Source organism: Delphinus delphis, chromosome 10 (genome assembly GCF_949987515.2).
Source record: "Delphinus delphis chromosome 10, mDelDel1.2, whole genome shotgun sequence".
NCBI classification, from domain to species: domain Eukaryota; kingdom Metazoa; phylum Chordata; class Mammalia; order Artiodactyla; family Delphinidae; genus Delphinus; species Delphinus delphis.
This window is the reverse complement of record NC_082692.2, coordinates 10221049-10235114: the sequence shown is the minus strand read 5'-3', so window position 1 is coordinate 10235114 and position 14066 is coordinate 10221049. Positions and strand designations below refer to the sequence as shown.

General features: G+C 49.4%; 1 protein-coding gene across 1 annotated transcript in view; it reads left to right on the top strand.

Moving 5' to 3' along the window:
* Window positions 1-1671: 1671 nt before the first annotated feature.
* Window positions 1672-14066, top strand: part of GFOD1 (Gfo/Idh/MocA-like oxidoreductase domain containing 1) — a 101331-nt gene continuing 88936 nt past the window's right edge. Inside the window, exon 1 of the mRNA XM_060023620.1 lies at window positions 1672-1924. Within this exon, the coding sequence (XP_059879603.1) occupies window positions 1672-1924 (253 nt within the window). The remainder of the gene's footprint in view (window positions 1925-14066) is intronic.

Genomic DNA, 14066 nt, shown 5'->3' with positions numbered 1-14066 from the left:
GGGAACAGGAGAGTGGAGGCCGCGGAAAGGGGCGGCGAAGGAACCAAAGCCCGAGGCCAGAGGCTGGCTTGGCTTCTGGCCCAGCGACCCCTCCGTCTCCAAACCCAGACGTGACACACACGTGCCGCAGCCGCTTCGGTGACCCCTACGCCACTGGGGCCGCCCAGCACAGCGAAGTCTAGGCGCGTGCCGACCTCCCGGGGAAGGAGAGCTTAGCAAGACAACACCGTCTGGTGTGAAGGCGGCTGGACGGTGCGTGCGCGGCCAGAGAGGGTGGCGCACGATTGGAGGCTCTCTTAGAAGGACAGGGGAGAACTCCCCCGCTCGCCACCCAAACTCTGGAGCCTGGATTCCGATCCCAGGCCTGTTGCTTACCTGTTACGCGACCATGCGCAAGTCCCTGAAGCTTCCCAGGACTCAGTTACATCATCGGTTATATGGGTTTCCTATAACCTTAAGGTTGGTGCGAGGAATAAGGGAGAATGCGAGGAATAAGGGAGAATGCAAGGAAAGCTTCTTTAGCGTGATGTCCGGCACGGAGGAAACGCTCTCGGAGCGGAGGTGGTAATTACCCGCTGCTCACACCTGGCCGCGTGCCCCGGCCTTCTCAGGGCCCGGGCGCCCGCTACTCTCTTGCAAGGCACAGATGACTAGCCTATTAGGGCGCGCCCTGACTCGATAGATGTATTGGCTTGTTTGGGGCGGGGCTTGGAATGAGGCGAGGGGAAGAAGGAGGTGGTGGACAGCGAAGAAAGGGAAGACGCGAAGGGCAGGAGGCGAGCTAGGTGGGGCGGGGAAGGAGCCGGGCGTGTTCTGGGCCCGGGCGCAGCGCGCACCCCGAGCCCGCGGCGGCGGGGGCGGGGGCGGTGCGCGGCGGCCAATGGCGCGCGGCGCTGCGGCGGGGGCGGGGCAGGAACCCCCGGCCGCTGACAGCCAAACTCGCCAACTCCGCCCTCCCGCGGGATCCCGGAGCCCTAGCCTGCCCCCGGGCCGAGGCCGCCCGAGCCGCGCGGCGAGAGAACATGGCAGCAGAATGAGAAGGCTGGCCCCAGGTCGTGGCCGCCACCGCCGCCGCCGCGCTGCAGCTCCGTATCCACGCCCGGCGCCCTCAGAGCCTCCAGCTTAGCCGGCCTCCTGCTGGTCGCCAGTGCATTTCATTCGGAGCAGCGGGCGGGGAGGAAGGGGACCCCCGCAGCCCGGCCGGTCCGGTCTGTGGCAGTGTGTCGAGGCTCCTGCGTGCGACTCGCAGGCTGCGGAAACGACGCGGGGGAGAGCCGGTCCCGGCTGCGGCGGCACGGGCGCGGGGATGAGCCGGCCATGGAGCGACCTCGGCGGGGCGCACGCAGCCGGCCCGCGCTGTGGCGGGGACGCCGCCTGAGCCCGGGCTCCGCGGGGCTTCGGGGCCGCAGGCGCGCCGCGGGGGGTCCCTGCCGCCGCCTCCGGGAAGGACTGGAGCCCCGCGTGGCGGACACTGCAGCAGTCACCGTACTGAGGCGCCCGAGCCTGCTCCGCCTGCGGCTCCGTGCGCTCTGGGCACCCGGGCGCCTGGCCCGGTGCACGGCGGCTGGCGCACCGCGGCGAGCCGGCTGCGGGACTGGCTAGAGGGCTGTGCGTGCGCGTGTTCGACCGGAGATCCGAGCTGAAAGCAGAACCAGGCGGGCCGGAGCAGCCATGCTTCCCGGGGTGGGCGTGTTCGGCACCAGCCTCACGGCCCGTGTCATCATCCCGCTGCTGAAAGACGAGGGCTTCGCGGTGAAGGCGCTCTGGGGCCGCACGCAGGAGGAAGCGGAGGAGCTGGCCAAGGAGATGAGCGTCCCCTTCTACACCAGCCGCATTGACGAGGTGCTGCTGCATCAGGACGTGGACTTGGTGTGCATCAACCTGCCGCCGCCCCTCACCAGGCAGATCGCAGTCAAGACCTTGGGTGAGCGACCCCTCCCCCTCCGCCACCCCATCCCCAGCCTCGCTCCTTTCATCCCCTGCTTCTTTTCTCCTCTTGCCCTCTCTTCATCCCGGAAGCTTACATGGCATCTACGCCGACCCGGGCACCTGAGATCCCACATCCCACTCGGAGCTTTCTCCTTCCTTATCCCTGGCCTTCCCCACACCTACGCTTCCCTTCTCCCTTCTGGCACCACCCGGGCGCGCTTTCACACGCGCGTGGCGCCCAGGCTGCAGGAGGCGCGTGTGTTCCGGGGAAGTCGACCAGGCTGAGGAAATTCTTAAGATTGGGGACGGGCTGCTCTGAGGGAGACAAAACTAAGTCGCCGGCTGAGTGTGCAGTGCCCGAGTGTGTGCGTGCGTGCGTGCGCGCCTGCGAGAGGCGAGTGCGCGCCCAGGAACGCCGGAATAAAGGGCCCACACGTGTCTCGGGTTTTCCTGGGGGCAATCGACTGCCTGACAGTCAGCAGCTGTGGCGCCCTGCTAGGATAGTTTCTTTCTTCCTGCTGGGAGTTAGTTTAGTGGGAGATTATAGAGATGTGACAGTTAGCTGGAATTATTTCCTCTTCGCTGAAAGCAAGGATGGTGAGAGTGGTTGGATGGGGGCGGGGGATCTATTAGGACGTCTTCGTGGCGGGTGGTGGTGGTCATAGGTTAGTAAAGGCTAATTTGATAAAAGCAGAGGGAGTTAACTTTCGAGTGCGGCAGCCCGAGAATTGTCTTCCGCGCAGATTTGGAGTAGGATCTTAGAATTTTAGGGGATGAGCGCAGTAGTTCCAGAGGCACGGATGCTTTGTGTGGGGAAAGGCCCCATGCTGCCAGTTTCACGTGGAAGCATGCAATAGTCCCACCTTAATTCCCCGCAGGAGTAGTTCCTAGGCCTGGTGACAGGCAGGTTGGGGGTGAGCTTACCAGCCTTCACCGTCGGGTTCCCCCACCTTACCCAGGACGACTGGACTATCTCAGGGCAGAGTATCAGAGTCCCTGCCGTGCCAAGAGGAAGAAGTGCATGTTTTTTTGTCCATCAGCAGTCCTCACACGAACCAGGAAGGCTGCTCACTCCTTAGGTCCCGAGAAAATGTTATTGCCCACCCTTGAAAGTTGGAATTTTTTGTTGGCCAGGAAAGAGACAAAGCTAAGAAGGCAAAAGAGTTAGAAGTCAAGAACTGGGAAGGAACAGAAACCAAGGGTAATTTATGCAATCTTGGAAAGAATGTTTTATTTTTTAAAACAGGCATGGATTTAGGGTAGGTGACATGTACATATATTTTAATTCTATCTTCCAAGAATTATGACCAGAATGTAGAACTCTTTCTCCCTAGAAAACCACTTTCATCAGGCCATTCCATTCTGTTGTTGACTCGGATGGGACATCTGAAGATTCCTAAGGAGACCATCCAAGGCTGTCCGTTTTCATGTTAATTTTATTAAGCTTCTGACCTTTGTTGCCTGTTTTCTTTGGCCTTGAATGGAATGTCATTAGGCTCTGGCCAATATTTCTCTTCTGTTTGATCGAATATGTACGTTGGGTAGCTTACGTCTGTGCTCACAGTGGATCTGTGCGTATTCAGTAAATGATCACCATCTTATAGCATAAATCTAGGAGGGCAATTCATGTAAGATGGGTCCGTCTCGAGCCCCGTCTCTGCTAGAGGGCTTACGACCTATCACATCAGAAAGACCTTGTTGTCACATCCCGCCCTCCCCCTCCCATCCCCACCCCAGCACAGCCCTCCAGGTCAGACCCGCAGAGCAGCCCTAGAGCAAGTCTTCTGGAGGGTGGCAATTTGGGAAGCAGGGATGTTCCTGTTTTCTGACCATCTCTGGTACTTTAGCTATGAAAGCATTTGGGGGCTCTGGCTTTGGGAAGTGGCACAAATTATACATTACTGGATACTTCTTCTGTTCTTATTTTCAAAAACCCCTATGATTATTTTTTTTTCCTTGACAAGACTGAGGTGGGTTACCTTTTCAAAACCAAGGGTCAGGCGTAAGAAATAGCCTTGGTTTAATCATCATGACTGAGGAATAGGGGTTTGTTCATATTTTCGTGCTAAGTCTTGGGCTTTTTACTTTTCTTTTAATTCCTGATTTCACAGGTGATCAGACTACCTGATTCTCAGGTAGTCTCTGCTTGTAGGAAACGCGGAGGCTTTGGGTTTACATGTGGCTGGACCGTAGGCTTGTTCCAGGGCTTCATCTTCAGTGGAAAATCCCCAGACATGGCTCTTCTTCCCATTGTACCTGCGAGTACCCGGTGGGGCGGTCATCTTGGTGTGCTGTGTGCTGTCACAGTTAGAGGTTCAACACATACGACACAGGAAGTGAGAAACCCCGAACAGTTATTGGGCCGGTCTGGCCGTTGGAGGTTTGTAGATATTAGTGGTTGCCTCATGTTGAAACAAGCCAACCTTGACTAGTCCTGGCCTTGTCGTCCTGTCCTCCTTTGAGTTGCTTGCCCGGCAGTGGTGAGAGATCTGTGGCCCTGGATCCATTACTGGTCATGGGCCTGTCGAGGTGAGGGGCTGTGGCCAGTATGGAGGCATAAAACTTGCAGTCAGTTGAATCACAACATCCTCCTTTGATTTCTAAAAATTTCCTTGAAATCCCTTCCTAAGCGAACTAGGCATTTCTCGGTTGGAGAGACTTTTCTGCAATGTATAATTTCTGCAGCATCCAGGGCCGCCTCTTGTTACGTACCTACTGTGTGCAGCGTGGTAAGTGCTCTATATGAAATGTTTCATTTCTTGACTAAAATAATCCTTGAAGGTAGCTGTTTGCCCCATCTTACAGATGAGGCTGGAGTTGAGTTGCTCAAGGACATGTGTCTCCCCCCAAGTCATTGCTTCCTCTCCCATGCCCTAAACTTGCTCCTTTTGCACTTACTTCTGTCAGAGAGTGGCAGCCCAGGTGAGATGGTTGGAGGGATCCTTTGTTGTGTGTCTACCCCACTCACGGAATCAGTTCCCAAATCTGGTTGATGCCAACCCCCCGTCCCTCTTGTATCTGTTCCCTCTTCTGCATCATTGCTTCCTCCGTAGAAGGAGCTAGGCCCTGACTGCATCTGAATTAGGCTTCAGTCTGCCCCTCGCCACCCTTGCCTCTGTCCACCTTCCACTCTGCTGCCAGGATTATTTTGAAGAACTGCAGACCTGATCACGTTACTGCTCCCCCATTTCATCACTTCTAGGAAAAGCCCCAGCTTCTCGGCATGACAGGCAAGACCTGGCCCCTGACGAGCCTGCCCAGCCTCATGTCCTGCTGGTGGTTCTGGAACCCCACGCGCTTCAGCTAAACCAAACTGCAGGTGTTTCCCGGAAAGGCCCTTGTTCCTTCATGTGTCCCTGCCTCTGTCAGGAGTACCCTTCTGCCTCGTGTGTGTGGTGGATGCCTGTTCATCCAGCCTCAGCCCCAGTGGTATCTCCTCCCGGAATCCTTCCCCTTCCTCAATCCCGCCCCCACCCGTACTCTTCTGTAGTCTCAGCACTGCGTGCCTCTGCCTTTTCTTGCACTTACTTTAACGCATTTGCTTAAAAAGTAGCTTTTATTTAGTTATTATAAATAGGTTATAGATTCACGTGGTACAAGTTTCAAGTGCTCTAACACACTTGAAATAGTACACAGTGAAGAGGAGGTGTTCCCCAGCCCCATCCTTCAACTGGAGGCAATCACGGTTACAAGTTTTTTTGTCTCCTTTTGATGACTTTTCTAAGTATGGACTGGTGAATATGTGTGTTGAGAATTTGAAAAATACTTTTCACACAATTAGTAACATCTTATACTCACTGTTATATACTTTGCTTTCACCATGCAACAATATGATCTTGAAAATTTGTGTATATATACACATAGATGTATATTTAAAACTCAGAAGGTAAAAGTATCCTCGCTCCTGTTTTTGGCTGCGTAGTATTTCACTGTATGGGATAAACCAAAATTTACTTAAGCAGTTCCCTATTATTCAACATTTAGGTTGTTTCCAAACTTTTGTTTTTGTTTTATTTTATTTTTTTATACAGCAGGCTCTTATTATCTATTTTATACATATTAGTGTATATATGTCAATCCTAATCTCCCAGTTCATCCCACCACATCCCCTCCCCCTTTCCCCGCTTGGTGTCCATACATTTGTTCTCTACATCCGTGTCTCTATTTATGCCTTGCAAACCAGTTCATCTGTACCATTTTTCTAGAGTCCACATATATGTGTTAATATATGGTATTTGTTTCTCTCTTTCTGACTCACTTCACTCTGTACGACAGCCTCTAGGTCCATCCATGTCTCTACAAATGACCCAATTTTGTTCCTTTTTATGGCTGAGTAATATTCCATCGTATATATGTACCACATCTTCTTTATCCATTCGTCTGTCGATGGGCATTTAGGTCGCTCCCATGTCCTGGCTATTGTAAATAGTGCTGCAATGAACATTGGGATGCATGTGTCTTCTTGAATTATGGTTTTCTCTGGGTATATGCCCAGTAGTGGGATTGCTGGGTCGTAAGGTAATTCTATTTTTAGTTTTTTAAGGAACCTCCATACTGTTCTCCATAGTGGCTATATGAATTTACTTTCCCACCAACAGTGTAAGAGGGTCCCCTTTTCTCCACACCCTCTCCAGCATTTGTTGTTTGTAGATTTTCTGATGATGCCCATTCTAACTGGTGTGAGGTGATACCTCATTGTAGTTTTGATTTGCATTTCTCTAATAATTAGTGATGTTGAGCAGCTTTTCATGTGCTTCTTGGCCATCTGTATATCTTCTTTGGAGAAATATCTATTTAGGTCTTCTGCCCATTTTTTGAATTGGGTTGTTTGTTTTTTTTAATATTGAGCTGCATGAGCTGTTCATATATTTTGGAGATGAATCCTTTGTCCGTTGATTCATTTGCAAGTATTTTCTCCTGTTTTCAACCTTTTGCTTATACCAACTTGTAATGAATAATCGAGAGCAGATGTCATTTTGCACACGCCAGTGTGCTCGTAGAATGACTACGTGAACTCTTTATCACGGTTGGCGATAATCTCTTTCATTTGTTTGCTTGTTCTTCTCTTTGTTATTTGTCTCCCCAGTTAGAATGTAAGTTCTTTGAGGGGGTAGAGCCTTTGTCTGCTCGGCTCACCCAGTTGCCTTATCTCCCCTAGACAGTGCCGGGCACTGAGTCACCTCATAGGCACACTATAAATATTTCTTGAATGCCAAACGAATGCTTTTCATCGAATGAACGAATGCTTGGCTCATCAAGAGGATGTGTCGATCAATACAGAACATTTTTGTCCTGCGTGCAGTAGCACAGTACCTCTCAAACTTTAATTTGCGGTTGCATTACCTGGGGATCTTGTCAAAATGCAGATTCCAGGATGGGACCTGAGATTCAGAATTTCCATCCAGCTCCCAGGTGGTTTGGATGCTGCCACAGCCAGACACAGAGGCGTGATGGCTCTCTGCCTTTGGGAAAAGAAGACATCCACGGCCTTGAGTCGTTCACCTGGCAGGGGAGCTGTGTTAAAATACCTGTTGCCTTTGTGTGTCATGTGGCGACGTCTGTTTTCATGGTCCCTGCCCTGGTTTTTGGAGATAGTAGTGCAGGCTCCCTGGGGAAAGTCTCTCTGGGGGATGGATGGCGCTTTGGGGATAGTGAATAAGGCTGCAGAGTTTCATTGAGCCCTGACCTTGCTGCACACTGGTCTTGCCCCAACTTGTTTGGCATCATTAGCCGCAGACTGGGAGCGCTATGTCCTTTTCTGCCCTACTTCACAGTGTCAGCAAATTGCTCAAGGTTGAGAAGGGCTGCTGGGACAGGCCTGAGAGAGCGGGAAGGAAACGGGGCCACACTGGTCATGGTTGCCACACTAGCAGAGATAGGGCTGCAGATAATGAAATTGTGTATTTGGACTTGACAGTCACCATCTGAAACTCCAGCAAACCCTGCATTTCCTGTTCTTCCTTCAAGTCTGTTCTCTATCTATGCCTGTCTGAAGACTGTATTAAATGTGATTGCATTTTTCTCCAAGTTTCCGCCCCTGAACGTGGAGAGAAATGATTTCGGTCTACTGATTTGGTTTAGAGTTGAGGAAGCTCTGGGGCATTATGTAAATGACAGAAATGACTCTATTTACTGTTAGGAAAAGTCAAGCATCACCAGCCTCATTTTATCTAATTGAAATTAGGCTTGGGTGAGTGACTATTTGGTTGATGGTATCTGGCTTTGCAAACGTACAGTTCTGCAGAAGTTTATATTGGAGCAGGGAGAAGCCAAATGAAGAAGTTGGACATTTTGATACCTGAAACTGGGAAAGAACAACAACAAAAGTGAAAGTAAATAGCATGTTTTTGGGGTTTCGCTGAGAACGTAATATACAGGCAATTCGTTCTATATTTTGATTCAGGGAAATCATGGTCCAGCAAAGAGCATCATGATGTAAGATGTGGTGATACACAAAACTAACTGGGAAAACTTGGCAGTGTGGCACTGTGTGGCTTTGGGAGAGGTAATGTCCTTCCTGAGCCTCATTTTTTTCATCAATAAAATGGAGCTAAAGATACTATCATATAGAGTTGATATGACAATTAAAATGAGGGGGGTAGATAAAGACCTAGTCCATGCATAGACTCAATAAAAGTTAGTTCTCTTTCTTCCCACTGTGGTCAGGGATTTAACCTATTCCAAACGGTGCTTCTGAAGATTTATTTTCCCTCATTTTTCTCATGAGACGATTCCTTTCTGCTAGACTCAGAAAATACAGTTAAACGTTTTTTTATTTTAAAAAGGAAATAGGCACAAGCCAAGCTTCAGGTGCTGTCTTGGCTGAAAATCTAGTCCTTGCTTCACAGATACGTGATCTAGAAAGTGCCGATGGTGTTACCAGGAACACACCATCCTCCTGTGAAGCCTTATCGTCACCGTGGGAAGGATGCAGGGCTGTCTCATGGAACTCGGGGCAGGGATGTAGCTGGGTCTCAGTAGGTACCTGGAAACCATGAACTCCTGGAATTTTACCATTTTGTGCTCTGCTTCTCTCCATGTGTCGCCTTCATCACCCATCCGTCTTTCGAGCAGCCTCCTCTGCTTCCTGGGCTCGTGTGATGGGCAGAACACTGTCCACATGTGGCTCCCAAACAGAAATATTACCGGTTCAGCCACCTGAAAAGTGCAGTCCTCGCCTTGCTCCCCACCCCAGGTGTCCCTGCTTGTGCCTGATGCTATCTCCCGGCTCAGTCTTTTTGGAGATTAGCTCGCAATGTGGGGGACCACTCTCCTGGAGGGCAGTGGAGGTGGAGGCATTGAGTGGTCATTCTGAGCTGGGCCACACTCCACAAAGGTGCTGATTATGAGAACATAGACTTGGGTGAAGACTTTACAGATGTAGACATTTCTTAATTACGTAGGTTCTTCACCTGCTTTGTGAAATACACGTTTGGCATTTTGCTGCTCTTCTAATGACCGTAGTAAAACGGCAGAGAGAAAAATATATGTCATGATGAGATGATGCCAACCTTGTTAGGGTTATTAAATGTAGGGTGTGCATATGTTGAAAGTCGGTGATGGGAGAGCAGGTAAACGTGACCCACTCCATGGAGTTTAACGGTCGTCTGTAGGTTTGCAAGCCTTATTGAGTGCCACCTCCCGTGTGGCATGTGCCAGCAGAGGACCACCAGGAGACAGAGACCCTTTGAGTTCAAGTATTAGCTTAGGACCTCTAAGGAGCCAGGAAAGACTGAAGTCCCGGAGGAAGAAGGATTTCTGCTTTCAGGCTGCTTTCCTGCTGGGAACTGCGACATCAGCTCTTCCCGGGTCTCCAGCCTGCTGGCCTGTCCTGCAAAGTGCCAATCCCCATCATGGCATGAGCCCCATCATGGCATGAGCCAATTCCTTAAAAGTAAACCCCCCCCCATGTATACATATCCTATTGGTTCTGTTTCTCTGGGGAATCCTGATGAGTACAGATTGTGGCTGGATCAATGCCACCTGGCCAGGCGAGCCGGGCCATGAGACACCCAGCAGACGTGTCACACAGACGTGGGCTTGGAGAGACTTGTTGGTGGAGAAGCAGCTCTGGGGAGCTCAGCTGATGGGTGTGGGCCCCTAGGAGAGCACTCACTGAACATCGTTCTCTAAGCCAGAAGACCTTGGGGGTGGGGGGTTCTTTTTATTTCAGACTCAAGCCAAAGGGAATGTTGGGAAGAGACTTGGCCACACGCACCACTGAGAGCCACGCTGACCCCTCGCCCTGATGGTTCTACACCTGTCAACAGGGCTTTGGGAGTTTGTCTGTCAGGTTTGGGCAAGTCTGGGATGCCTTGGGGTTTAGACTTTCCTTGAGAATTGTTAATGAGTATGAAAAAAACGTGGAAAAATGACTTTACATTAAAATGATATGAACTGTTTTTTCAATTTCCAACGATAATAGCCCTTAGGCTATTGAGATGCTCTTGTCGTTAGCGTAATATCCATAAACTGAAACTGGAGTTTTGAAGCCCCAGATTAAGTTGCAGCTTTAGCATTGCTTTTTAGAAAAACAAACGAAAACCCCAGCTTCACTGAGATATGATTTATATGTCTTAAAGTCACCCAGTGTAAGTGATCTCATGATTTTCAGTAAACGTATATGATTGTGAAACTCTCATCACAAAAAGGTTTAGAATACTTCCAACATCTCCAAAAGTTTCCTCATGCTTGTTTTTGGACAATTCCTGCTCCCACTCGTAGCCCCAGGCAAGCAATGACCTGCTTTCTGTTTCTAACATTTTGCCTTTCCTAGCAATTTTGTATAAATGGAGTCATACGATATGTAGTCTTTTAAGTCTGGCTTCTTTCACCTAGCATGTTTCCGATGTTAGCCTGTGTTGTTGCATGTATCAGAAGTTTATTCTTTTTTTATTGCCAAGTGATATTCCATTGTATGGACAGAACACATTTTGTTTAACCGTTCACCATTCAATGGGTATTTGTATTGTTTCCAGTTTTTAGCTATTGTGAGTAATGCTGCTGTGAACATTTGCATACAAGTCTTGGTAGACCCGTGTTTTCATTTCTTTTGAACAGATATCTAGGAGTGAAATTGATGGGTTATATGGTATGTCTATTTAATTTTTTAAGAAACTGCCCGACTTTTCCAAAGCAGCCGTCCCACTTCGTATTCCTGCTTGCTAGGTAGGGAATTCTAATTTCTCTACATCATCACCCACACTTGATCCTGTCAGTCTTCCTGCTTATAGCCATTATAGATAGTGCATAGGGGTATCTCATGATGATTTTGATTTGCATTTCCTAATGACTAATAATGTCGGGCACCTTTTCATGTGCTTATTAGCCAGTCATATATCTTCCTTGGTGAAATGTCTATTCAAATCTCTTGACCATTTTTAAATGGGGTTGTTTGTCATCTTGTTATTGAGTTAGTAGCAATGGTTTTACGATTTTGTTATGTTGTTAAGTTAGGGGTAGGTTTCTGGGGGCTTTGAAAGACTTCTCTCTATTTTTGATTTTGGAACTAGATACAGCTGAACTAATTCTCCATCCCAAGTGAAATTAGCTTTGCCAAATATTCATTGGAATGGTTCACTATTTAAGAGAGCGAGACAATCATGTGAACGGATGCTGACACTATCGCTCCCGCATTGCCCTGGGCCCTGATGAGATACAGAACACCCTTTGAGGGACATTCCCAATTTGAAGATTTTCAGAAGTGCTCTAGGACCTTTCAGTTACAGTTACTTATTTTGTCCAGTGTCTGGAGAGTGTTTCTCTCTCTTTTTTTTTTCATTTATTTTTCTTTAATGTTCTTTAAAGATATGGCCTTTGTTCTTGAGAGAAGATAAGCGTACACAAGCACACAGCATTGCAACAAAACATGTGATTAAGTACAGTATGAATCGTTATACTGCAATGGCAGGAAGTGTTTGCTTAAGGCAGTTGAGTAACCCCAAAATATCAGTACTGGATTAAGGGTTGGCTACCCGGGCAGCCTGACAGTGCCAGTCTGTAAAGGGTGCTACAACAAAGAGGAAAAGTAGAGAAAATGTTTGAACAGAATTCTCTTCATAAAAAGTGCTGTGTGGGGCTTCCCTGGGGGCGCAGTGGTTGAGAGTCCGCCTGCCGATGCGGGGGACACGGGTTCGTGCCCCGGTCCGGGAAGATCCCACATGCCGCGGAGCGGCTGGGCCCGTGAGCCATGGCCGCTGAGCCTGCGCGTCCGGAGCCTGTGCTCCGCAACGGGAGAGGCCCCAACAGTGAGAGGCCCGCGTACCGCAAAAAAAAAAAAAAAAAAGTTCTGTGTGGATGGAATGGGAGATGCAACAGAGTGAGACTTGGAAGGGGCTTCCTCTGACAGGGGGTGAGGTGTTGCCATGTTGTTCTCTAGAAGGGCTGGCCCAGGTTCACTGATGAGCTTTTGCTTTGATGAGGGAGGGGTTTGAGGTTAGAGCTAAAATGCACATCGCCTGTGAGAAAAGGCCACACTGGTCCCCAGCGCCCATCCCCTCAGGCAGCCTGGGTCCCTGAGGAGGTGGCCTTGCAGATAATGGATGTTGCCTCAGAGCTGAGGACACAGGAATTCCTGAGGGCTGAAGGGTTTGGGAAGAACCTTTGGAGGAGGTGGGGCTCATATGGGACCAGCGGGTCGGATTTAAATAACTGAAAGGGAGTTGTAGAAGCCTCTGTGATGTAAAATCCTCTTCAGGGAACCACCTGGCTCTGTAGCAGCACTCAGGAGAAATTATGTTTCCTGTAGTCGACCACTGTAGGTCGTGCTCGGTTTCTGGTTTTGTGCTGTGTCGGATGGTGGGCGTCTTTCTGTGACACGGTCGAGGCCCTTGTGGTCCAAGGGGCAAGGCGGGCTGGGGCTGTGAGTCACCGTGTGAGAAGGGATGAAGGACTCTCCTTGGAGAAGGACACTCAGTGCATGAGAGGTGGACGTGCTTGGCAGCATTAGGAGGTGAGAACTTGTGGGGATGATGACCAGGAAGCCACGGCAGAGGAGTCTGCCGCGTGGGCGATGGTTTTAGGGAACGGCCCCAGTGATGGCATGTATAGTTAGTTCTTGGCTTGGGACCTAGACTCAGTTAACAGGGCCTTGCTAGGTGAGCGCGCTGGCTAGGCTCTCAGAAGATCCCCACCCTTGACACTGCATATCCATTGCTGTATTTCATAACGAAAAGTTCTTTCCTTTTCCAGGTTTCCAAAAAAAAATGTTGAATTTGGTGTCATCTGTAGAAAGTAAAGTGAGGTATCCAGATGCTTCTGTCATCAGCGGAAAAGTTGACTAGTTTTAAGAGGCTGCCCCATCCTGTGTATGGCCTGGCGTTGAGTCCTCCCTTGCCACGTTCTATGTGGCTGGCAGTTCTCCACTTAACTCTTCTGAGCCTCTGCTTCTCTATGTGTAAAACAGAGATAATAAACATACCTAACTCAGAAGGTTGTAGACATAAACAGGGATTTGTTTAAAGTGAGTGCTCAAAAAACATGGGCATCCTGCTTAATCAGGACGTTATGGTGAGCTACTGTCCATTCATTCTTCCCTTGAACAAATCTTCATTGAGCACCAGCTGTATACCAGGCACTCTCTGGATCTATGCTTTGCAATACAGTAGTGACTCACCCTACATGGCTCTGTGAATTTACATAAATTAAAACTAAATAAAATAAAGAATCCGGGGCCTCAGTTGCCCTAGCCACATTTCAAGCGCTCGAAAACCACATGTGGCTAGCTGGAGGCTACCATATCGGACGCCGCAGCATAGACCATTTCCGTCATTGTAGAAACTTTTATTGGACAGCCCTCATCCCTAGGCTGGGGATTCGGCTGTGAACAAAGCAGCCGTTGATGCTTGATGTAAACAGGGATTTTTGAGAAATCCAAACTTTTGGGTGTGTTTCCTTTTTCTTCCAGGATTGGGGTGTTGGGGAGTCCGTAGTGTGGGTTATTGGAGTCTCATAAGTAATTAGTGGATGTTTAATGACGTGTAGGTACCACTTTCCCTATTTATTAGTAAAGACTTATTAATAAGAAGGAGAAGTGCTGTGGAAAGCCTCCTAAGATCCCCTTTCACTATCGGGAGTGCACAACCAGATAAGTGACACTATGCCCCACCTTGGGGTCCTCCCAGGGGCTTTGGGTAGCA